General features: G+C 37.7%; 1 protein-coding gene across 1 annotated transcript in view; it reads left to right on the top strand.

Moving 5' to 3' along the window:
• Positions 1–1,399: 1,399 nt before the first annotated feature.
• Positions 1,400–27,021, top strand: part of LOC132614554 (WUSCHEL-related homeobox 11-like) — a 53,094-nt gene continuing 27,472 nt past the window's right edge. The window contains exons 1-2 of the mRNA XM_060329020.1: positions 1,400–2,216; positions 9,035–9,213. Coding sequence (XP_060185003.1) covers positions 1,640–2,216; positions 9,035–9,213 — 756 coding nt within the window. The 5' untranslated portion in view covers positions 1,400–1,639. The remainder of the gene's footprint in view (positions 2,217–9,034; positions 9,214–27,021) is intronic.

Genomic DNA, 27,021 nt, shown 5'->3' with positions numbered 1-27,021 from the left:
AAACACATATTGATATTCTCCTAAAGCTTATTCAAAAACCCAATTTGATATATACCTTTAAAATTTGGCAAAGCGGACACAAACTTTTAAATATTCTTGCCGAGGGGTTATCATTTTTTTCTTTCCTCATGTACATTTCCAAGAACAAAATTAGATTAGCCCGTGCTGAGCCCAGGCCCAAGATCAAGGTAATAATGCACTTCATAGGTTTTAACTGAACAAAATAATAATTTGTGTACGTTTCTTAGGCACAATTCTTTTAAGATGATAGCTTCTTAATCATGTATTGTTCATTTTTCAAGTTTTTAATTGCATAATTAGATAATTTACTAAAAGAATTGTTATAGGAAAGCAAGTTTGCTAGGGAATAAACAAATATCAAAGAGACAGATAACTTGATGTTTAGTAATATAATTTAAGTATGCAAAATGATTTCAAACTGACTATAATCATAAATTGAAACAGACATTTTAATATTTTATGAACTTTTGAGCATATAATTTCTAGTTAGAGGTAGGAATAGCATATTTTGGTATTTATTGATTAATTACTCATAATTTCATGTGACAATGGTTTATGCTAAAACAAATATGGTGATTAAAGTCTAGGTTTAGATGAAATTAAAAAAGAATTGAATTCATTAAACAAAGTTTAAGAATTAATTTAGTTTGTCATTAACTCATTGATGCTTTATTCTTAAGAGAAAATCCTCTTACTCAACCAATTAAGGATTACATGATTCCTGACAATTTAAATTCATTAAAAATTACTAAAGAAAATTTAATCGACCGAGTACTCTTCCAGTACCAAATGAGTTCTTCGAAGTTATTATCATCACCATTTTAGATTATTTTTGTGCATAGCTATTTTTATCAGATGATAGATCACTTTTCACAACTTTTTAAGCATTTTTAAAGGGCTCAAAATTGATTATATTTACCAAATTGATTATGTCAACCCAAGTAAAAATAAAATAAAGTAGGGGCAAAAATAAGATAGAGAAAAAATATATGCTATGCAAAAGAGTTTGAATCCAGATTTATTGGAAGTGTACTTCAATACATGAAGTAATAAATAACAAATTCAAGGGTAATTTGAAAGAGCAAATCATTTTGGTTGGACCAACCAAATAGTTACAATGTAACTAAGTACTACATAACTCATTACATTATATATATATATATATATATATATATATATATATATATATATATATATATATATATATATATATATATATGTTATCTTAAATATAGTTAATACGGATCCCTGACATTCTATTTTCCATCACTAATTAATAACCATTCCCCCCTATGAGGGAAACCTAATCTCAAGACAAATGTAGACTTTGTTCGAATGAAACTCGGACGCCGAAAAGAGTATCAATTGGTATGATACATGTATGAAAATTACGTTTTGTATTATTCTGTTGAAGACAAATACACTTTCCGCAATTGAACTAAGCAGATCCAGAGTTGAAAAGGACAGGGCAGTAATTTTGTTCAAGTAACATTCCCTTTATTCTTTAGGCCTTTAAATACCCAAAGAATTCCCTTGATGTAGACAACCTTCTGTGTACTTTTTAATTCTTTAGTTTCCTTCCCCTAGTTATATCTCTCCCTCTCTCCTCCACTCAGCCATGGAAGATGAAGCGCGAGACTCAACCTCGTCAAAGCAGTCTTGTGAAAGAAATGAACCAGTGAGATCAAGGTGGAACCCAAAGCGGGAACAAATCCTAATACTTGAGTCCATCTTCAATAGTGGTATGGTAAATCCACCAAAAGACGAGACAGTGAGAATCAGGAAACTCCTGGAGCAATTTGGCGCCGTTGGAGATGCAAACGTCTTCTATTGGTTCCAAAACCGCCGCTCAAGGTCTCGCCGTCGTCAACGACAAATTCAGGCGAGCCTTACTGCTGCCACCGACACTAGTGGAGGTGGAGGAGAACAATCTACAAGGTCTAGTACTAGCGGCGGTGCAATTGAGTTTGTCCCCTCATCTATTTCGTTCCCTATAGCTGCACCTTCCAATTATCTTGTTCTTGGTTCCTCCTCCTCTTCTTCTTCTTCTTGTGGAGGAGTTGTGGGAAATGCAAATGATGGCCGCTTCCCCTTTTCTGCTCAAATGGGTCTTCCGGAAATTCAGCAAAACTCTTCTGTCGCTTCAATTTTGCGCTCACCAACAGACAATGCTGACAGCTTGCACTACCAAACCGGTATTGCTTTCTCAAGTTCCAACGATCATTTGTGCAGCATTTTGTTTTTCAAAACTACAAGTAACTATTATTGAGAATTAATGCTGTTGCTACTTTAGTCCAGTTTGTTTATTTTTGAATTTGATAAAGACATTGTTCTCGCAATAAATGGTGGCATTTTTCTGCTTGCCCCGGAACATCTCTACTTGAACTAATTTTCATCGGAAAATGCAGTAATTTTGATAGAAAAAAAAAGTATTTAAGTGAACTGTTGGAATTTTTGAGTTTACTGTGATGGCCTTCCAAGTCATCTTGCCACATAAGCACATATTTTAGACATGTGGATGCTTACATGGCAAATATGCTAGCATTTGTGGGAAGTTCCTTGGAAAGACTTTAGATTCTTATAAAATATCTAGGAAGATTTTCTTGAGAAGCCTTAGAATATTCTAAGCATGTAGAGAATTCTAGAGAGGGGACCTACCTCTAAATATAGAGGGACTTGTGTAATAATTATTATTTACCAATTAGCCCCTAAGTGAGTAGTATAAATAGAGAGACATTCATTTGTAAAATCATCAAGCAAAAATCAATCAAGTCTTCTCTAATACAAAAGTTTCTTTTAGTAGTTCTCTCTTGTCTTATTCATTTACTATTTACTTAGTGATCTTGAGTGTAGTAATCTAGGCTGACTTGACATAGCAAGATCGTGAGCAAGTTGTGCAAGAACGTGAACGAGTTGTCAAGTGTGCACGTGCATTTAGTTGAAGACTAAGATCGTGACAAAGTGGTATCAGAGCAAAGGTTGCGACTAAGGAAATGACAAACGACGGAGAAATCAACGTTGATAAAACCCAAGCCAACATCACCCAGGATGTCGCTGGCAAGAAAGATCATCACAAAAGAGGAATGCCGCCAACAAGAGTCAGGACGTGCCGCCAGAGGTTGTGCCAAATGAAGGGCTTACATTCCAAGAACCATCTACCACTGAGGCGAGCGAAGATGACGTGGAGGTCTTGTCCGAGGACGTCTTGCTTGGTAAAGAGTGGGTTATGAAGGTTAATGTAGGATGGATGCCATCGATATCTTTGGCCAACGTTTGGGCAAGGTGGAGGGCACTCTTAGTGTTCTTGAGGGGCATACTCTTGAAGAGATTGAGAGCATCCGAAATGACTTGGAGGAGCGTATGCAGGCCGAGATTGAGGTAAAGCAAAATATCACTACTTTAGAGTGCAGACTCATAGAGGCGTTGAGTACTATCGATGCCATGAAGGCAAAGATAGTGGCGCTCGAAGAGCAGATCGACACTGGCGTGATCGAGGCAGCCAACAATGTTGTTGTAACAAGGGAGGCTAAGATCGAGGCTACCAAGCCACCATGTTTAAAGGGGTTCGTGATGCACAAGAAATGGAGAACTTTCTTTGGCACATGGAGAACTATTTCAGGCATGGAAAAGTGAGAGACGATGAGGTCAAGATCAACACCGTTGTGTTGTACCTGTCAGATACTGTTATGCTATGGTGGAGAAGAAAGGTTGCCGATGCTGAGAAATGTTTATGCACAATCAGCACGTGGCATCAGTTCAATAACGAGTTCAAGCGACAATTCTTCCCAAATAATGTTTTGTACGAGGAAAGGCGCAAACTTATAGAGTTGAAGTAGACAAGGAGCATACGCAACTATATCAAGGAGTTCACCACCCTTATGCTTCAAATACCCAATCTCACCAGCGATGACTTGTTGTTTCACTTCATGGACGGGTTGCAGAACTGGGCTAAGTAGGAGTTGCAACGCCGGCAAGTCAGGGACATAGACCTTAAGCCATAATGGAGGCTGAGTCTTTGATGGACTTCAGGAATGACAAGCACGACAAAGGCAAAGGTAATGAGTCAAGGGGTAGCAATGCCAAAGGTGGGGGAGACTGTGGCAAGAGCAAGGATTCTCAACAACAATACTCCACGACACAAAATGCTAACAAATTAGATGACAAAAAGTCAAGTGGTCGTCAGGGCTACGCCGAGAAGAAGGCGCAGATCGAGAAGAAGGCGCAAATCTAGAAGAAGGGATGTTACATATGTGGAGGACCACACGGCTTCAGAAATTGCCCCTACTTGAAGAGCCTCAATGCAATGGTCCGTGAACGAAAGGAGCAGACGCAAGGAGAGAGTTGAGGCACCGCACAGTTAGGTATGATAAGCATATGTGGCGTTGTCAAGAAGTAACCTATCCAGCCCGACGAGAATAAAAATCAATATGTGGATCTCACCATCATTAATAAACTTGCTCGGTATTGATGGACACTAGAGGGACTCACAGTTTTGTGGCCGAGGCTGCAGCAAAGAGACTAGAGTTGAAGCTCACTCCAATTAACGCCCTCGTCAAGACCGTGAATGCTAAGCCAGAAAATGCTCGTGGTGTAGCCAATGGCGTTGGTGTCAAATTGGGTGATTGGAGAGGTACGACAAATTTTACCGCCACTACTATGGATATCTTTGACATTGTTCTGGGGCAAGAGTTCTTTAGGCATTGCCACGCGATGATCGACCCCTACCTCCAACGTCTCTTAGTTTTGGAGCGAGAAGGAGCTTACATAGTGCCTACAATGATTATGTCGCATGCGCTGGGCCAAACACAACTTTCAGCTATGCAACTAATCAAAGGGCTCAAGAAAGGGAGCTGACAATCATGGCAACCATTATAAGTTTGGAGGAATACAAGGGTCCCCAGGAGACGTTGCCGCCTTGCATAGAGAAGTTGCTTGAGGAGAACAAAGATGTCATGCCCGATGAGCTACCTAAGCACTTGCCTCCTAGACGTGAGGTGGATCACAAGATTGAGTTGGAGCTAGGGGCTAAGCCACCCACATTTTCCCCTTATCACATGGCATCGCCTGAGTTGGAGGAGCTTTGGAAACAACTAAAGGAGTTACTCGATGCTAGCCACATTCGCCCATCGAAGGCACCCTTTGGTGCACCGGTGTTGTTCCAAAAGAAGAAGGATGGATCATTGCGCTTATGTATAGCTTATCAGGCAATTAATAAGGTCACAGTTAAGAACAAGTATCCGATCCCGCTCATTGCCGACTTATTTGATAGATTTGGACAAGCCAAGTACTTTACCAAGGTGGATCTTCGCAAGGGTTACTACTAGGTTCTGATTGCAGAAGGGGACGAACCGAAGATAGCATGTGTGATGAGGTACAGAGCCTTTGAGTGGTTGGTGATGCCCTTCGACTTAACCAATGCACCCGCTACATTTTGCACTCTCATGAATGGATCTTTCATCCCTACCTGGATCGGTTTGTGGTAGTCTACTTGGATGATATAGTCATCTACAGCAACACATTGAGGGAGCACGTGGAATACTTAAGAAAGGTTTTCAAGTCTTGCGGGAGAACGAGCTATACATCAAGAGGGAGAAGTGCGAGTTTGCACAATCAAAGGTGCACTTCTTGGGCCATGTCATTAGCAATGGCGAGTTACGCATAGATGAGGCTAAGGTACGAGCTATTCAAGAGTGGGAGGCGCCAACAAAGGTAACCGGGTTGAGATCCTTCGTTGGCCTTGTTAACTACTACTGTCGATTTATTAGTGGCTATTCAGGCAAGGCCGCACCATTAACCGAACTGCTAAAGAAGAACAAGTTGTGATCTTGGAGGGAGAACTGCCAGAAGGCATTTGAAGACCTTAAGGCAGCCGTGATAGAGGAGCTAGTTCTAGCGCTGCCTGATTTTACCAAAACGTTCGAGGTGTATACAGATGCGTCTGAATTTTCCATTGGGGGAGTCCTGATGCAAAATAGACGTCCCATAGCGTTCGAGAGTCACAAGCTGAATGAGACAGAGCGACGTTATACTGTGCAGGAGAAAGAGATGACTGCCATTGTGCATTGCCTTCGCACATGGAGACATTACTTGCTGGGGTCGAAGTTCCTAGTAAAGACTGAGAATGTGGCCACTAGCTAATTTCAGACACAGAAGAAGCTCACATCGAAGCAGGCTAGGTGGCAAGATTTCTTGGTTGAGTTCGACTATGTGCTGACTCATAAGCCTGGTAAGAGGAACGTTGTAGCCGATGCCTTGAGTATAAAGGCCAAGCTTGCTGCCTTCGCTTCAGCAAGTTGGGACATCCGAGACGCTATAAAGGAGTGCATGCAACATGATCCCGCAGCTAAGCAGCTTATTGAGTTAGCTACTCAAGGGAAGACGAGGCGCTTTTGGGTGGAAGATGGTCTATTGCTCACCACAAGTCGGAGGGTTTACGTGCCGAAGTTTGGAGATATTAGGCTGCATATTATGAAGGAGAGCCACGACACCTTTTGGGCCAGTCATCCAATCCAACGTCGTACTAGAGCCTTGGTTGAGTCGGTCAACTATTGGCCGCGCATGCGAGAGGACATAGAGTGTTATGTGCTGACTTGTCTTGTGTGCCAACAACATAAGGTTGAGCAAAGGCAGCCCAGAGGGCTTTTGGTGCCACTACCAGTTGTAGAGTGTCCACGGGAGAGAGTGACTATGGATTTTATCACTTGTCTACCGAAGTCCGACGGTTATGGCACTATCATGGTGGTCGTGGACAGATTTTCGAAGTATGCGAGCTTCATGCCCGCCACAGCAGGTTGCATAGCTAAGGAGGGTGCCAAGCTATTCTTCAAGAATGTGGTGAAATATTGGCATATCATCAGTGATCGAGACCCCCGCTTCACTGGGAACTTTTAAAATGATTTTTTCGACATAGTTGGCACAGAGTTGCAACTTTTCCACTAGTTTCCACCCGCAAACGGATGGACAGATAGAGCGGGTCAATGCCTTAGTGGAGTGCTACTTGAGGCATTATGTGAGTGCACATCAGAAGGATTAGGCAAGGCTCTTAGACATAGCCCAATTCTCTTATAACCTACAACGGAGTGAGTCCACAGAGTGAACACCATTTGATTTAACCACAGGCCAACAGCCACAAACTCCACATTCACTACCGGCAGCGTTTGAGGGGAAGAGTTTGGGGGCTTACCATATGGCCTAGGGGTTCGAGGAGTAGCTTGACACTGCTAAGTCCTACTTGGACAAAGAACCAAAGCATCAAAGAAGATGAAGAAGTTTGCTGACTGCAAGCGTCGTCCCACAGATTATAAGGTTAGGGACATAGTTTAGGTGAAGTTTAGTCCGAGGCAGTTTAAAGCACTACGGGACGTGTACCAGAACCTGGTATAGAAGTATAAGGGGACGTTTAGGATCGTTTCCAAGGTGGGCAAGATCTCATATAAGTTAGAGTTACCGCCTCATCTTAAGATTCATCCCGTCTTTCATGCTAGCGTGCTCAAGCCATACCATGAAGACAAGGATGATCCTAGCCGAGGTCAATCGAGTTGGGCATCGATTATCATCACCATCTCTCATGATCGGGAGATTGAGGCTATCATTGATTACCAGGCCAGTTGAAGACAAGGGCAGAAAGCCACCGCAATGTTCCTCGTCCACTTAAAGGGGCAATCACCGGAGGGGGCCACATGGGAGCTATATGAAGACTTGTGGCAATTTAAAGACAAGATCCGAGAGTTTATGTTGCAGCAATGCGCCGCGGTCGTCACAACATCAGGTGGGGGAGAATGTGATGACCTTCCAAGTCATCTTGCCACATAAGCACATATTTTAGACATGTGGATACTTACATGGAAAAGATGCTAGCATTTGTGAAAGATTCTAGAGCCCAGGAGAGTTCCCTTGAAAAGACTCTAGATTCTTATAAAATATCTAGGAAGACTTTCTTGAGAAGCCTTAGAATATTCTAGGCATGTAGAGAATTCTAGAGAGGGGACCTAATTGTAAATATAGATGGACTTGTGTAACAATTATTATTTACCAATTAGCCCCTAGGTGAGTAGTATAAATAGAGGGGCATTCATTTGTAAAATCATCAAGCAAAAATCAATCAAGTCTTCTCTAATACAAAAGCTTCTTTTAGCAATTCTCTCTTGTTTTATTCATCTACTATTCTCTTAGTGATCTTGAGTGTAGTAATCTAGGCTGACTTGGCATAGCAAGATCATGAGCAAGTTGTGCAAGAACATGAGCGAGTTGTCAAGTGTCGCAGGTGTGCTTAGTTGAACACTAAGGACGTGACATTACGTATCGTACCTGATGGCGCTAGTCATAGCTCTTGATGTAATCTCGACTTATAGATAGCACTTACTCTGTCTCAATTTATGTGATACATTTTGGATTTAGAGAGTCAAATTTCTTTGTTTTGACTGTGAATTCAGACATATAATCTTTAAGTTTTTTGAAAAATAATTTACATATTTAGAAAATACACAAAAAGTATTGTAAGTAACAATAATTAACAATTTAAAATACTTAAAGTGCATAGGAATAAATTGCGGTCAAATATTTTCTTGTTTGACTCACGAAATCCGAATTGTATCACATTAATTGGAACAAAGGGAGTATAATATTTCGTTTTGAAGCAAAAAGAATAAAGAAAAAAAGTTTACATATCATTTCCACACAAGATGTTTTCTTGAATATTTATTACTACTCCTTGTGTGTCCCAATTTATATGACACACTTTTCTTTTTAGTCAGTCTAAAAAAGAATGACGCATTTCCTTATTTGACAACAATTTAACTTTAAACTTTACGTTTTACGTTTAACGATATGATCTATAACCACACAAATATCTTTGACTTGTGTTAGACCACAAGATTCAAAAGTCTTTCTTTATATATTAAACTTCGTGTCCAGTCAAACTACATCACATAAATTGGGATGGAGAAACTACTATTTTACCAGTGAGTTATGTTTGAGAACAGATTGCTGAAAGTAGTAAGATATACTGTTTCAGGGTTTATCACAGTTTTTATCAATGGAGTAGCTACGGAGGTGCCCAGAGGGCCACTTGACATGAAAGCTATGTTCAGCCCAGAAGACCTGATCTTGTATCATTCCTCTGGGGTGCCACTCCCAGTTAATGAATATGGTTTTATTGTTCAGACTTTGCAGCATGGTGAAAGCTACTTCCTGGTAAGCTACCATTGACTCCCACCAAATTATATACACCCACTCTTGTTCCTTTTCAATTATTTTGGATTTGTGCATTTAGGTCAACACAAATTATGTATGTCTGCATTTGTTTTTCCCTCTTTGCGGTCGAAAAGTAAGGGGAGGTTGCCTGGAATTTCCTTGTAGGATGAAGGATTCCGCAATTCCATATGCATCAATTGTATTTTTTCTTTTTCTTTTTTCGTTTAACTAATTATTCGATAGCTTTATAATCTTTAAATTAGAAAAAAAATCATGAGGAATTTAAGTGATAGCTGCAGGTTAATCATTAAGAATTGAGGTTGGGTTATACTTTATACTGCTATATGCTTAACTGAATATTCTTCTTTGCCTTTTTGAAGAACTAATCTAACCTTACTTCAAATGCCAATTGGACATTTGTTACCTTCATACACCTCCTGCTCGCTTGGCTTTAAGTCTATGAATGCTACAGTAACAACTATTTTGCTTCTTTTTCCCTTTTTTGAACCTGCGGTTTGAAAACGCGGATGTTTTCTTGAAACTCCAGATAAGTTTAAAATCTAGTAAAAGTTCGCTACATTTTACCCTAGTTATCAAGGATAACGCCTTCAACAGGACATAGCATATTCACAAATGTATTTCTTTTGTTAGAGGTGTAAATGCATATAAGCTTAATACGTTTTTGTCTTGTGGTCTGAAGAGTTAAATGGGTGAAAATCATTTATTCTTCCCAATTTTGCTTTAAAAATTAAACCTTCTCTCAACTTTAAATAATAGATATTATTCTCCCTTTATCCTAATTGACTTTTTCAAATGCTATTTTACCCTTATATTATCCAACTTTGTCTTTTTATTTTACTTCTTTAAAATTATGATATTCTTTATTTTACCCTTGACATTTTCAATTCTCCATTTATGTGATATATTCTTATATTATGCATAATATTTATTTGTCTTAACCTAAGTATTAATAGATTTTTATTCAAGTTCATTATCATTATTATAAGTAGAATTATCCTTTTATGAATTTGTCACAAAATCTAATGCTACTTTATGATTGTTATTTTAATATTACATGCATTAAGTATGTTATATGTATATAGATGAATGTTTCAATTTTCTGGTATTCTTTATTGTCTATATAGATAGACAATTTTGGTTGTTAATAACGAAATATTTTCTAAATTATAATTTAAATTTATTTATAATATAGGCAAACCTCTCTATAATGGCATCCTCATGTAATAACACCTCTCTATAATAGCCAAGTTCATTCTTGAACCGATTTTTATTTTATATTTTACCTCTATAACAGCTTTTTACCTATAGCAGCAACAATCATCTTTATAATAGTACGTCTTTGTAAAACTTAATCCTCTATAACAACTATTTTTGTTTTTTGGTTATATATTGATTAATCATTTTTTTAGAAATCTGATCTCTAAGATTACCAATAATAAGTCTAGAGATTTTGACCAAATATTTTGATACTTTAATTAATACATTATTTATGACATAGAATATTATATGAATATTTATTTCCATCATTAAAAGATTTTCCTTCTTTATACAAAGTGTGATTAAACTTAGGATTTAACAATTAAAATAAAAAATTAGATTTTATGCATCTCTTTTGGCTATAACAACGAAGTATTGTTTAAATATCTATGTTGTTATAGGTGTATAATAATAACTCATTATAACGGTCAAAAAATTCAGACCCAACGATGCTGTTATAGAGAGTTTTAACTGTATAAGTAGATAATCGTTTAGGAATTTGTTACAAAACATACCTCCATTTCTATTAATTATTTTTGTATTACATGCATTGAAATATGTTTATAAAGCTATTTTCACTTTCCTTTTTTCTTTTGAAAAATTATACTTATTTTTTTTAATTTGAAATTTTTTACATAGATTAAAAAATAAAAAATCTCGTGATTTTAAAGAAGTAGAATAAAAAATAAAAGTTGATAATGTAAGGTAAAATAGACATTTAAAAAGATCAATTAAGATAAAGGAAGAGAATATTCATCGTTGACAGTTGAGGAGGAAATTTGATTTTTAAAGTAAATTTGGAGAGGATAGATGATTTTCACCGAGTTAAATACCGTATTAGTGTTCTCTTTCATGAACTGATGACATAGCAATTAGACTTAAATTTAGACGTCAATGACAATGTGTATGAGCCCTCTCTCTCTCCCGAAATGACCGTGATTGTTTTTCCCATATTTACTGCACCCTTCCATCACTCATTCTCTCTCTCTCACATCCCAATATTTTGTCATATGCAACGCTTCTCTTCTCAAGCACTCCCTCCTCTCTTAATGAATGAAAACTCAGAACTCCTTGGTTAATGCCTTTGTTTTTCCTCAAATATAATAATAGTGGTTTTTCACCCTTTAGCGCCTAAGTATGTCTGGGCCTTTTCTATCGGAGAAGTCGCACCCGTTCTGCCAAAAATATTAACAGGCCCCAGGCAATAAATATATATTATCCATTAATCTTATATGACCGACATACGTATATTAATTATCTTCCGACTATTTCTTTGGTGGACGACTATACTACGTAAAAATGCCTTTTCTATTATTAATTTTTTAAACAATTATATGTTTTTATCTAAAGGAAATCTATAAACGTATTTTGACGCGGAAGAACTTGTTGTTTCTGGATTTTGATGATGCAATGGCTTGAATTTACACATTATATCATGTCGCGTGAACACGAAATTTTAAAAAATAAATAAAAAGGATTTGAAACTTATGGTCCAAATTAAGCTCTAGATACTTGTGCGATTATAACATATTTCAATAAGTGTACACTAAGAATTTTAAAGTTACGTTGTTTCTAATTATAAAAATATTACATTTCGTTTGAAATAAATTAAAAAGAAAATTGCGTCATATAAATAAAACAAATTGTTATAAACCATTTGTCAAATTTTATTTTGGATGTATTATTAATGATTATACAACTAAAAGTGTAAATTGTCCACTTGACTTAAAGTGGTAAATACAACTTGTACTTGCAAGTTGAATCTTAGGTTGAGGGGCAAACTTTTTCTATAAATAAGGAGCTTTGTCTTCTCATTTGTAACACCTAGAAAAGTGATAATACAATCTCTCCCTCCTCTCTAAAAAGTTATTGATCTGCTTCTCTTATTTATTTGCAATTATATATAGTTTTATAACACGTTATCAGTACGAGACTCTACCTTGAACACTTAATTTGAAAAGATCTTGAGATCTGGAGAGAGGAAAACTCTAATTATCTTCGGTCTAAACCATTGGTCTGCACGGTAAGTAGTACCAATTTATTGTATTTATGAAGTTTATACCTTTTATTATATACGGTGGCCTAGGGGTGGAATCTCTTTGACTTACTGTTTGCTTTCATATAAACGAAGTAAGATAATCCCATGATTGGCTTAACTAGGCAAAGGATTCAACAATTCTCAATATTTTACACTTTCATATAATTACTCGACATTAATTATTTGGCTGAGTTGGGCAAATGAAAGTCTAATAAAAATCTATTGGATTGTCACCATGAAGAATTTTTGACAAAAGGTTAGTATTTCTTTTAAATCTTATGTCTGTTTGTCCTTGATTCTAATGGCACGACGTTGGGTCCGTTTGATACAAGTAACCCAATATTTTCCTTGGCAGTTCATGCCTATAGTTTGTTCCTGAGAACAAATATCGTGAAAAGGGATGATGAATTAATTCATATCCATTAATGGTTAATGCTATTTACTTTTGCTTATATATTATATTTGTAAAATTGGATATATATATCTCACATAGGGGATATACTTGAACTCCTGTAGAGTTAGCAAGCGATATACAAGCCACCAGTAGTGACAATCTTTCATAATTAAGTTATGTTATGGCTAAATTATATCTACGCCTATAATCACCGGAAGTGGTAATATTTTCATAGACTTCTTGTGATTACAACTGAAAATGTGCTAGAGAAATTTTTTCTACATCATATATATACCTCGATTTGCTTCCGAAGTAGCAATAGGTTAAAAGAAATTCTAAGCTATTATCATTTTATATGTTTAAGTCACATTCATATATATTCCATTCTTGAAGAATGAGATTTTTTATAAAGATTACAAATACAAATCCATTTCCTGAAGTGAATGTGATAGTATAGAGTAATTAAAGCTTATAAAACATGCGTTTGGATATGAAGTTATCACGACTCATCTCCAGAACAGGTAGAATAATTGGAAAGAAATATTCTGAATATTCTATGCTTTACTCCCGAAGTAGTAAAACTCTACTCTCGGAGTAGTAGAACTTTGAGCTCTACTCACGAAGTAATAAGACTCTGAATTCTACTCCCGAAGTAGTAAAACTCTTAAATCTAATCCTGAAGCAGTAGAACTCTGAAGTTTACCCCTGAAGTAGTAAATAACTTTGAAATCTACTCCCGAAGTAGTAGAACTTTGAAATTTACTCTCGAAGTAGTAAACCTTTAAACATTACTCCCGAAGTAGTAAAACTTTAAACTTTGCTCCCGAAGTAGTAAAATTTTAAATTTTACTTCCGCAGTTGTAAAACTTTAAACTTTAATCCCGAAGTGGTAAACTTTAAATTTTACTCCTGAAGTAGTAAATCTGAAACTTACTGCTGATCCAGTAAGGCATTATTCTGAAGCAATGTCTTTTTGTGCTTGAGAAAAATAACGAGCTATTGATGAACGTCATATTTTAAGCACATTTAATTAATCAGGTTTCGTTCCCCGAAGTGAATGAACAAATACCACATCCTATCTCCTGGAGAGATAAAATATAAGGTGTACATGTTATTTTTGTTGTATGAAATTAAGACATTGTAACACGTACTTGTCGTATGTCGAAACATATTAAAGCATCATTCTAAGGCAAAAGGAAGCAGAGAGAATGCTTTCTCCTATAACCACATTGATATATTATGGTTGGTTGTTATTGATTTTCTTGAAGGAAATAAACATTAATGTATCTCTTCCTGAAAGATGTGATTACTATGTGATTGCCACTTTGATACAAAATATTCAGATGTTAATGGCTAATCTCCTTGAAGGATATATTTGAAATACTGGAGTTTATAGTTTAACGTTTACTTTTCGTAATTTATAATATTGCCTTTAAATTTCCATTTGATTATTGTTTTCTTTCATGACACCAGTAGTGTCTAACATAATTTTATTTCGTGATACTAGAAGTATCTAAAACAATATTTAGTAGTAAAAACTAATGATCAAGGGCTCTAGAAGAGCTAATTGTTTATCTACCAGTATCATGACACTAACAGTGTCCAAATAATATCTAATTATAGTAGATAAATTGAAGTCTCTTGAAGAGGTTATATATGATAGCACCATTCATCTTAGATCGTAATTGGTACAATCAAAACATAAATTAAAGTAAACCTGAAGTTTATTTGCAATAAAAATGGTTATCATATTGAGACTACAAATGATTGGAAGATTAAATATCTTCAAGTTACTCCGAATAAGAAATATGTATGTGAAACGTTATCCGAGCATGTTAAGATCTCACATACCGCAATAAACCAGAAGTTTATTGATATAAAATCTCATGCAATAGTAAATCAGAAGTTTACTAAACTAAATGACACATGTCATAGTAAACTTGGAGTACAGATAATTTTATCAGTTGACATGACATGGCTGTACTGATTTGAAGTGCTAATTGAGTATTCGGTGAATATGTTGAAGAACTAGAAGATTCTTCAAGATTTCTTTTGTCATTGCTTGTTCTCATGATAAGTTAATTACACCGGCTAATGTTGGGACTGAATCCCCTAAAATTCTGAAAAATATAAAAGGTGAACGTGGGCCCCTTCACCTTGTGATGTGATGTCTTAAATAGATGTATCTATGGGATGATAACATGTGCATTTATTTGTCAACCCGCAGTTTGACATTTACGAAGTTGCTTGCTCAAAATGATTGAGTTGGAAACACAATTTCTAGAATATGTAATCAAGACAATTTGTCTTGATAATGCTGGTTTATATCCAAGCTGGTTTGGCGTTGAATGTCTCCGATATATAGCTAAACCATCGCTTACGAGAACAAAGCTTCATGTGCTGGTTTGAGACATAGTATATTGCATACAATAGCACGTGTATGTTTCAGACCAATAAGTTATGATAAATTCTCCCCTCACAATTGGTTCAGGGTCAGGAACCACATATTTCCATCTAATAGCTTTTGTTGTGCGGTATATGATTAATGGATCTACCACGATGCACACAGATAGTTTCTCCAAATAAAGTGGGGATATATGTTAGTTTTTCTAACATGAGGGGGAGCGATATAAGCAACTAAGAAATATATTGTAAATTATCATCAGTATGATCCTCATTCAAAAGATAATTCAAGTCAAATGTTGGAAGCATCTACTGACCCAATATTAATCTCATATTTTCGCTGTAAAATACTCCTATTGAATGTCCCTAAAGGACAAGTCTACAACATGCATGAAGCATGGTAGACAAATTGGTTCCAAATGCAATAATCCTTGAAAAAGGAGAGGAGCAAATGATCATAATAAGGAGGTAATGTGCTCTTGAAGAGCCTCGACATAACACTTCATGAAACCTCATGGGAGGTTCAGGTACATGAAAATAATGAAATGATGAGATCTCAGTAAGTTATGTCGAATTGAGAACTGTTACAAATAATATATCGTCGATGATATCTTTGATAAAATATAGTGCACAATATTGTATAAGGTTGTGAGAATCTGAATTTTACGTCTCTTAAAGCATGTTGATGTAGAAATAATTACCAAGCGAATGATGCATCTTGGTAAGCGATTGGACATGTAGTCCAGACATCAAAAGATGTCACAATTTATACTGATGGAAGTTGTCATAGGCTATATGGCTTATTTGCATTCTGCATCAAGACCACTTTACCATTCTGCATCAAGACACAACCCAACCCGACTCGAGATGCATCACAATAAATGGTGAAACCACCCTCATCAGTAGGTAAGGTCAAAATCGAAGCCGTAGTCAATGCAGTCTTTAATTTTTTGAAAGCTTTCTGAACATTCATCTGACTACTGGAATACCACACCTTTCTGAGTTAAACGTGTCAATGGAGCAGCTATCTTTGAGAAACCCTCCACAAACCTTCTGTAATATCCAGCTAGTCCCATGAAGCTGCGTATCTCTGTGGGAGTAGTGGGTTGAGGCCAATCTCGAACTGCTTCAATTTTATTTGGATCAACTTGAATCCCATCTCGGGACACTACGTGTCCTAAAAAGGAAACTGTGCTAAACCATAACTCACATTTTGAGAACTTGGCATAAAGCTTTCGTTCTTTAAGTGTCTGTAGCACAATTCTCAAGTGTTGTCCATGTTTAGCCTCACTCTGAGAGTAGACCAAAATATCATCAATGAACACAATCACAAAATGGTCTAAGTATGGCTTGAATACTCTGTTCATGAGGTCCATAAATGTTGCAGTGGCATTAGTCAGCCCGAATGACATCACCAAAAATTCGAAGTGCCCATATCTTGTCCGAAAAGCTGTCTTGGAGATGTTCTCAGTCTTGATTCTCAGCTGATGATAACCTGATCTCAAGTCGATTTTGGAAAAATGAGTAGCACCCTGCAGTTGATCAAACAAATCATCAATACGAGGCAATGGATACTTATTCTTGATAGTCGCCTTGTTCAGTTGCCTGTAGTCAATGCACATTCTCATCGTGCCATCTTTCTTCTTCATAGATAACACAGGTGCACCCCAAGGCAATACACTAGGCCTAATGAACCCCTTATCAAGTAGCTCTTGGAGTTGAGCCTTCAGTTCTCTCAACTCAGCTGGAGCCATACGATATGGAGGAATAGAGATAGGTTGAGTCCCTGGAACTAAATCAATGCTGAACTCGATTTCTCTCATCGGGGGTAGGCTGGGTAAATCTTCAGGAAAAACATCCGCAAATTCGCGAACAATAGGAACACTATCAATAGTAACATTCTCCGCTCGAGTATCATGAACGGTGGCAATAAAACCCAAACACCCATGATTAATCATTCGGCGTGCCTTTACATAAGATATTATTTTTCCTTGAGTCATAGGAGTCATGCCTTTCCACACTAAAGTTTCTCCAGGAAAATTAAAACGTATAAGCTTAGCATAGCAATCAACCGATGCATAACATGATGCCAACCAATCCATGCCCATAATCACATCGAAAGCGGACATCGGTAACACACATAGATCAACTACGGTGTCCCTGCCCTGAACAGATATCACACAATCTCTATAAACTCTATCCATTAATATACTCCCCCCCCCCCCCCCCCACTGGGGTTTCTACAACATACGTCACATTAATAGACTCAACTCCCCGTTCTAAGAATATAGCAAAAGAAGGAGATACATACGAGTACGTAGAATCGGGATCAATAAGAGCATATGCACCATGAGAACCAATAGTAATAATACCTGTAACTACTGTATTAGATGCCTCGACATCCTGTCTGGTCATAGCAAAGAATCTCGGCGGTCTACCCCCTCCCTAAGCAACTTGTGCACCCTGTCGACCCTATCCACGAGCACCCTGTGGAGCGGTCCTAGCTGGTTGAATCCGACCCTGTGTCGTTGTAGTAGTTCCCTGCGGCTGTGTAGTAGCTCGACTAGCACCAAAATTTCCTTTAGGACAATATTTATCAATATGCCCCTTTTCACCACAAGTAAAATAAGCCCCATCTGCCCTAAAGCAACGACCACTGTGATTTCTACCACAGTTAGACCACCTCGGATGATAACCTGACTGATATGAGCTATTACCTCCTCTGCATCTGCTGCTGGCCCTGTCTAGCAGAATAACCTCGTGAGACCATACTACCTACACATACGTATCTACAAGCCTCTACTAGAGTACTAGACATATGGACGGGATAAGACCCCGTCGTGCCCAAAATACATATACATATATATACACAAAAGGATAAACCAAATAGCACCTCCGGAATAATGGAATGCTCCTGTAAATCTGCTGGTAGCTCTTATAGGTCTGCATCGTCTCCCTGTCTACTTGTGGGCATGAACACAGTGTCCAAACAAACGGACGTCAGTACGAACATTGTACTGAGTATGTAAGGCATGAATGAAATGAACATGATAGAGAAATCATAACTCATAAGGTGAAGGAAAAACCTGCGTGATTTTTAAGGATGGATACATTTCATACATATATCATATATACATAATCATCATAGCGCATGCATCATTGTGTCATATAATTCATCATCGTAGTACCGTATCTGCTCATACACATAAAGCATTATCCGTATTTGGCCACACAGTGGCTCGACAATTTCACATACATGTCTTCCGTACCCGGCCATAACCAGGCTCGGTATATCTCATCATCATCATTGCCATGACATATATCTTATAAGCTTATTGTAACCTTTCATTAAAGCATACATTTGATAGACTTTATAATCTCTAGACTTAGGCTCATCATTACCATCCTCTCATCTATGGCATATATTTTACCTTTTATCTCATATGAAATCCTTTATGAAGATAGACTCGTAATTTTTCGGAACATTAGCCATAAGACATGTAGTAGAGCTTATAGACAATCTATAACAATATCGGGGTTACATAAGGTTGAGAAACCCCGATTAAATTATGGAGCATTCATAAGCATTCTGCCTCACCTTGAAGGAATTAGCATATAAGGTGAGTGTATACAACAAACAACATCAATAGATCATAGTTAACATCGTTAGCTTTGTAGAAACATTATACCATGAACTCTAGTATATTCAAACTTAAGCTCATCATCTTCATTATCGTGCTCATAATGTGTCTCTTATCTTTATCTCATGTGGCTATTTATGAACATAGACTCTTAGTTCCGGAATATAAGAAAGTCATAGAGAGGTAGGGAAAATAATATCATAGAAATTACACAAGGATCATTAGCTTCGTAAGAATGTCATATACTGAGCTTTAGGACTTCCAGACTTATATTCATCATCGGTATCGTCATGCTCGTAATGTATCTCTTTTCTTTATCTCGTATGAAGCTCTTTATACTCGTAGATTCATAATTCCCGATATGTAGGAAGATCATGGAAAGATGGGAGGATTCATACCATAAGAGTCATGCCTTAGAAGGAAAGGACTAGCCTTACATACCTCTTTCGTTTAAAAGTTTTATCGCTTGATCGTTCCCCTTCGATGCTCGCGTTTATACCTTTAAGAGGATTCGTATCACCATTAGTTAATTGATTATATGAACATGTTACTATTGCTAGAGAAATTTTGGCAGCATTTCCTTTGTTTAGACAACTTTCCTCATTTTACGTATCAACTCCCAACATCTATCACAACATTCACAATATCATACACAAAAATCATCATTCATCTACGTTATCCACATTTCACAATTTCACTTCGATTCCTCCATAATAGTGGTCATGGTTCGCTATCATGTTTTCTCACATATAATACTTACCCCATGTTCTAAATGTCATTTATAGCATACTTATAATCACAACATATCAATATTCACAATTCACTCCAAACTACCACTCAACAATGACACTATTCCCACATTCATGACCTAATTCCTACATCCTTCTACCATCCAAGTGTTTCAACTTTTCAATACCTTAAACAACATGGAATGATCATAAAACTCACCTTAGATAATGGAATAATAGGCCTTGAGTGGAAATTCTCTTCTTGCACCAAAACCCTAGCTCACTTCCCTTGGGATTTCTTGGCTTAGATGAACTTTGTTATGTTTCATACACTTGATTTTGTGGTTTTGATGAAGTTGATCATGAATCTTTCTTGAGTTCTTGTGGATGAAGAGTAGAGAGGGTATTCTAGAGTGTTCTTGAAGTGAGAGGTGAAAATGAAATGAAATAAATGAACTTGGGTCATCTTATATAAATCATACAATTTGTCCCGACACGAACATACAGACCAACATACGGTCCGTAAATTTTATACGGGCCGTATGTCTGGCCGTATGTTTGGTCCAGTGAAGGTTGCCTATCTGGGCTAAATATACGGCCTAACATACGACTAGTATAATTTATATGGCCACTATGTTGGGCCGTATAATGAGCAGCTATTCCGATTTCGTTCTCGTCGACTCGTTTGATCTCCAATCCTTATGGAACCTTCTTGACACTTGTTTAGCACCTCAATACCAATCTAAGGGACGTTATCACTCTTCTCCAAGACATCATTATGCCATCCTTAACTTGTCACTTGTAATTCTTACCCGACACACAACTTACCCCTTGCTTTCCTTGACAGCCTTCTTCCCTTACCTCAAATGTCTTTAAAATTTCGATTAGAATCGTCAAACGCTATTTCTTACTTATCAAAACATTGTATACATCGTTCCCTTCGTTAGTCTATTCACTGTATGTTAACGGAAAATTTCCAAGGTGTAACATTCTTCCCCCCTTTTGGAACATTCGTCTTCGAATGTTAAGTCCTCGGGAATTCAAAAAATATTTCGCCAGAGTTTCTCCTGTAATATGGCACTACCATCCTGTCATAACAGCCCATAATAACAATGCCTCATAGGGCCACAACACAAAGCAATATAAGTCGGCCACACACGACCCATATGCATAAAAAAAAACGTACATACCTTTATCAAGCTTACATTTCTCGTTCTTAACTCACATCCTAGGGCTATTTGGGAGGGCATTTTTATATCTGCCTATACCTCTCCCATTCCCTTTCTATCATACAGTTAATTCTTCTAGGATATCTCTCATGTCCTTCATTGATTATGCAGCCTCGTACTACTAACTCAATAATCCTGTAACGGTAAACTTCTAAAGTGCTATAACTCATGTCTCGTATATTTTCTTTACACTCACATCTTCATAAAACATATTGACAATATAGTTTGCACGATAAGGAAGCTTTCATTAATAACTAACTTACTCGGTAGCGTACGTCGCTCTCGTACTTTTTCTAACTGACCCTATCTTTTCTCTATCACTCAGCAACTACTGTCTTGGAAGATCTACTCTTCATACTTTACTTCCTTAAAACTTGAGTACCATCGTCCTTAAAACCCTTTTTTTAAGTCTCATCAGTAGTACCTTTAAAAAGGTATTTCATGAAGATTACAGGTGATGGATCAATACTGTCCTTAAGGATGTATAAACATTGTTAATACCACATATCATACTCTACCGATTACCGTCGCTACATAACATAAAACCTCTCAATTCATACTTACTTAATATTATAAATATTTATTTCTCCTTTAACATATTATCAAAGGTGCAGATATACCTGTGACGGCATCGGGGAATGACTCTGGATCCTGTCGCTCAGCTAAAGCATACATACGGGGCTGAGTGGCACCTGAAGTAGATGCTCCCCCTCTGCCTCTACCTCGACCTGCTGTAACCGGGGGAGTCTGCCCTCTCGGGCGCACCGAAGATGAACCAGCCGCTGATCCTGTAGGTTGAACCACTCGCCTACCGCCTCGAAATGGGCACTCTCTCATAATATAACCTGACTGGCCGCAAACATCCAAACCCAATCGGTACGGTCCCCAATGTAGCTTACTGCACTGGGTACATTGTGGTATAGATGATCTCATCTGGCCTGAATCACTCCTATACCGAGAGCCCGACTCTCTGAAACTCTGATCCGGTCCGGAATGACTAGAGCAATTGGAACCCTGGCCTGCAACTCGTGGAGGTACACTAGTTGCCGACTGGCCTAAGTGTCTAGAATATGACTACCTCGATCCCCCTCTATTGTCGCTATCGGCACCTATGGATCTAGCCCTCTTACTTTGCCCCTTATCAATATCACGCTCGCCCTTTTGCAGATGTTGTTGCTCTTCTAAATTCTGGGCATGGGTTTGAATGCGGGAAATATCCATCCCGTCTTGCAATGAAGTCGTTAAGCAATCTTTAAATAAATGTGGCCCTAAGCCACTCACAAACCTGTGCACCCTATCTCTCATGTCGGCCACCATGGTTGGAGTATATCTAGCCAATGAATTAAACTGAAGGCTATACTCCCGGGCACTCATATTTCCTTTTTTCAAATTTAAGAACCTATCCGCTCTAGCTCGGCGGACCTCGGGTGGCAAATAGTGGCGGATGAAGGCATCTACAAATTCTTGCCAAACCGGAGGAGGCACATTCTCTTTTCTTGATGATACCCAGTTATTATACCATAAGACTGCCACATCCCGGTGTCTATAAGATGCTAACTCCACCGATTCGGTTTCAGAGGCATGAATAATCCTTAATGTTCTCAACATTTCATCAATAAAACCTTGAGGGTCTTCATCCGGCTTTGACTCGAAAAACTCCGGAGGATTCAAACTCATAAAATCACGGGTTCTAGTACTAACGGCCCTGTCACTTGATCCCGAACCCTGCTGCTGTGCCTGGGCGGAAACTAGCTGTGTCAATAAGTGGATAGCCTCGGTCACTTGTTGACCCGAAGCAACTGGTGGAGGAACTGGAGGCATAGGAGCCAGAGCTGAAGCCCCTTCTTGTTCTTCTATAATAGGTGGGGTAGGAGAAGTATTAGATGTAGCCTCATTATGTGATTCAGCCTCTTCTACATTCATTAGTGGCTCTCTTTCTACCCGTCGTTTCATCGTAGTCTTGCCCTTCTGGGCGACTATAGCTTTTCCATTTGGCGGCATTTCTGAAATCATAGCACATTATTAAGGAGGAGGAAATCTTATAACACAGCTCTATCGCACGATCTCTTAAGATGAAAGATGGTCATTTTTCCTAAATGCCCTGTAGCCTCCTTTTTATTAGTGTGGCGCGCAACACACCATAAACAAGACTCTACTAGACACGGCTCGTAGACACTTCCTAGGACTGAACTGCTCTGATACCACTTTTGTCACGACCCGGCTAGGGGCCATGATGGGTACCCGGGGTTAACCACCGAGCACCACTCATTCTATTACTTATCATGTTTGTTAAGCGTACATTCATTAACATGATGCTCAAATCATAGGAAAAATCATTTTTCATTTGGAAACATAATTACTTTTATATACATAAGCCTCTCGGTTATCAAAATAATAATATAGATACAGTAGTAATATCGTGAGACCATACTGCCCACACATACGTATTCACGACCCTCTACTAGAGTACTAGACATATGGACGGGCAAGACCCCGTCGTGCCCAAAATACATATATATATATATATATATATATATATATATATATATATATATATATACACACACACACACAAAATGATAAACCAAATAGCACCTCCGGAATAATGGAGTGCTCCTGTAAATCTGCTGGTAGCTCCTATAGGTCTGCACCGTCTCCCTGTCTACCTGTGGGCATGAACACAACGTCCAAAGAAACAGATGTCAGTACGAACATTGTACCGAGTATGTAACGCATGAATGAAATGAACATGATAGAGAAATCATAAGCCATAAGGTGAAGGCAAAACCTGCGTGATTTTTAAGAATGGATACATTTCATACATATATCATATATACATAATCATCATAGCGTATGCATCATTGTGTCATATAATTCATCATCGTAGTACCATATCTGCTCATACACATAAAGCATTATCCGTATTCGGCCACGTAGTGGCTCGACAATTTCACATACATGTCTTCCGTACCCGGCCATAACAAGGCTCGGTATATCTCATCATCATCATTGCCATCACATACATCTTATAAGCTTGTCATAACCTTTCATTAAAGCGTACATTTGAATTTAAAGACAATCTATGAAAATCATATCATATTCGTAGCATGAACTTCGTATAAATATTGTATGATAGACTTTATAATCTCTAGACTTAGGCTCATCATTACCATCCTCGCATCTATGACATATCTCTTACCTTTTATCCCATATGAAATCCTTTATGAAGATAGACTCGTAATTTTTCGGAACATTGGCCATAAGACATGTAGTAGAGCTTATAGACAATCTATAACAATATCGGGTGACATAAGGCCGAGAACCCCCGATTACATTATGGAGCATTCATAAGCATTCTGCCTCACCTTGAAGGAATTAGCATATAAGGTGAGTGTATACAACAAACAACATCAATAGATCATAGTTAACATCGTTGGCTTTGTAGAAACATTATACCATGAACTCTAGAATCTTTAGACTTAAGCTCGTCATCTTCATTATCGTGCTCATAATGTGTCTCTTATCTTTATCTCATGTGGCTATTTATGAACATAGACTCTTAGTTCCGGAATATAAGAAAGTCATGGAGAGGTAGGGAAAATAATATCATAGAAATTACACAAGGATCATTAGCTTCGTAAGAATGTCATATCCTGAGCTTTAGGACTTCCAGACTTATATTCATCATCGGTATCGTCATGCTCGTAATGTATCTCTTTTCTTTATCTCATATGAACCTCTTTATACTCATAGATTCATAATTCCCGATATGTAGGAAGATCATGGAAAGATGGGAGGATTCATACCATAAGAGTCATGCCTTAGAAAGAAAGGACTAGCCTTACATACCTCTTTCGTTTAACAGTTTTATTGCTTGATCGTTCCCCTTCAATGCTCGCGTTTCTACCTTCAAGAGGATTCACATCAACATCAGTTAATCGATTATATGAACATGTTACTATTGCTAGAGAAATTTGGCAGCATTTCCTTTGTTTATACAACTTTCCTCATTTTACATATCAACTCCCAACATCCATCACAACATTCACAATATCAGACACAAAAATCATCATTCGTCTACGTTATCCACATTTCACAATTTCACTTCGATTCCTCCATAATAGTGGTCATGGTTCGCTATCATGTTTTCTCACATATAATACTTACCCATGTTCTAAATGTCATTTATAACATACTTATAATCACAACATATCAATATTCACAATTCACTCCAAACTACCACTCAACAATGACACTATTCCCACATTCATGACCTAATTCCTACATCCTTCTACAATCCAAGTGTTTTAACTTTCAATACCTTAAACAACATGGAATGATCATAAAACTCACCTTATATAATGGAATAATAGGCCTTGAGTGGAAATTCTCTTCTTGCACCAAAATTCTAGCTCACTTCCCTTGGGATTTCTTGGCTTAGATGAACTTTGTTATGTTTCATACACTTGATTTTGTGGGTTTGATGAAGTTGATCATGAATCTTTCTTGAGTTCTTGTGGATGAAGAGTAGAGAGGGTATTCTAGAGTGTTCTTGAAGTGAGAGGTGAAAATGAAATGAAATAAATGAACTTGGGTCCTCTTATATAAATCATGCAATCTGTCCCGACACAAACATACGGACCAACATACGGTCCGTAAATTTTATACGGGCCGTATGTTTGGTCCAGTGAAGGTTGCCCATTTGGGCTAAATATACGGCCTAACATACGGGCAGTATAATTTATACGACCAGTATGTTGGGCCGTATAATGCCCAGCTATTCCGATATCGTTCTCGTCGACTCGTTTGATCTCCAATCCTTATGGAACCTTCTTGACACTTGTTTAACACCTCAATACCAATCTAAGGGACGTTATCACTCTTCTCCAAGACATCATTACACAATCCTTAACTTGTCACTCGTAATTCTTACCCGACACACAACTTACCCCTTGCTTTCCTTAACAACCTTCTTCCCTCACCTCAAATGTCTTTAAAATTTTGATGAGGATCGTCAAATGCTATTTCTTATACGTCTTGGCCTTTGTTAGTCTATTCACTGTACGTTAATGGAAAATTTTCAAGGTGTAACAATATCATACTCTTAATCATTTACAAAAGCACTAAAAGAAAATAAATACAGGTCCAACAATGTTATTAATGAGAAAAATGCGAAATAGTCGCCAACCAAATCCATAATCGATTTATGAAACCAACCAACACTAAGATAAAAAGAATATCTAGCCCACATCCCACGCTAAGACCATGGAGCATCTAACAGTGTTACATGAGTTTGAGTGTCGGGCAGGTAAACCGAAAATAAAAGAAATAACTAGAAATAAACTAAATAAAGCTGAATTGGCTACCTCCACGAACAATGCGGTGGCTCACCTCAGTAACAGAATCCACTCACGAAGTCTTCAATTACCAGCCTCGTTCTCAACGACAGTATCTGCATGGATATGCAGGTAAGGAGTGAATTATACATAAATATAATCCAGTAAGATCCTCGACCCGCCACTTCAAATACCCCTGGAACAAGTGTTAGAAAATACAAACACACAACAAGCACAAAAATATTATGCACATGAATATATCATTATATAATAGCAACCAAGGTCCAAACCACTGTTTATCAAATATATTATATGTTCTCTCTAGGTGCAAGTTAGCTTAACCTGCGCCACCATAGGGAAGAGAGGCCGCATCCCCACCGAGAGGAGGACATTCAAAACCTTCCTCAGATAATGGATAGTCTAATCTGCTGGAATGTTAGAGGCCTGAATGGGCCTAATAAGCAAAAGAAAATAAAAATCCTTTGCAATAAAGAAAATGTAGGAATAGTAGGGTTGTTGGAGACAAAAGTGAAAGCAAATAAAGTAGAACAGGTGGCTAGGAGTATGTTTAATGGTTGGAATTATGTTACCAATCTAAATCACCACTATAATGGTAGAGTTTGGTTAACTTGGAGACCAGACCTCTATCTGGTGCACCAGATAAGTGGAAATGCCCAGGCTATTACATGCCAAGTGACTAGTAACACAATTAATGTACCTTTCTACCTGACTGTGGTCTATGCTTACAACACCAAGGAGGA

This window comes from Lycium barbarum, chromosome 10, assembly GCF_019175385.1.
Source record: "Lycium barbarum isolate Lr01 chromosome 10, ASM1917538v2, whole genome shotgun sequence".
NCBI lineage: Eukaryota > Viridiplantae > Streptophyta > Magnoliopsida > Solanales > Solanaceae > Lycium > Lycium barbarum.
This window is presented reverse-complemented; position numbering and strand designations above follow the sequence as displayed.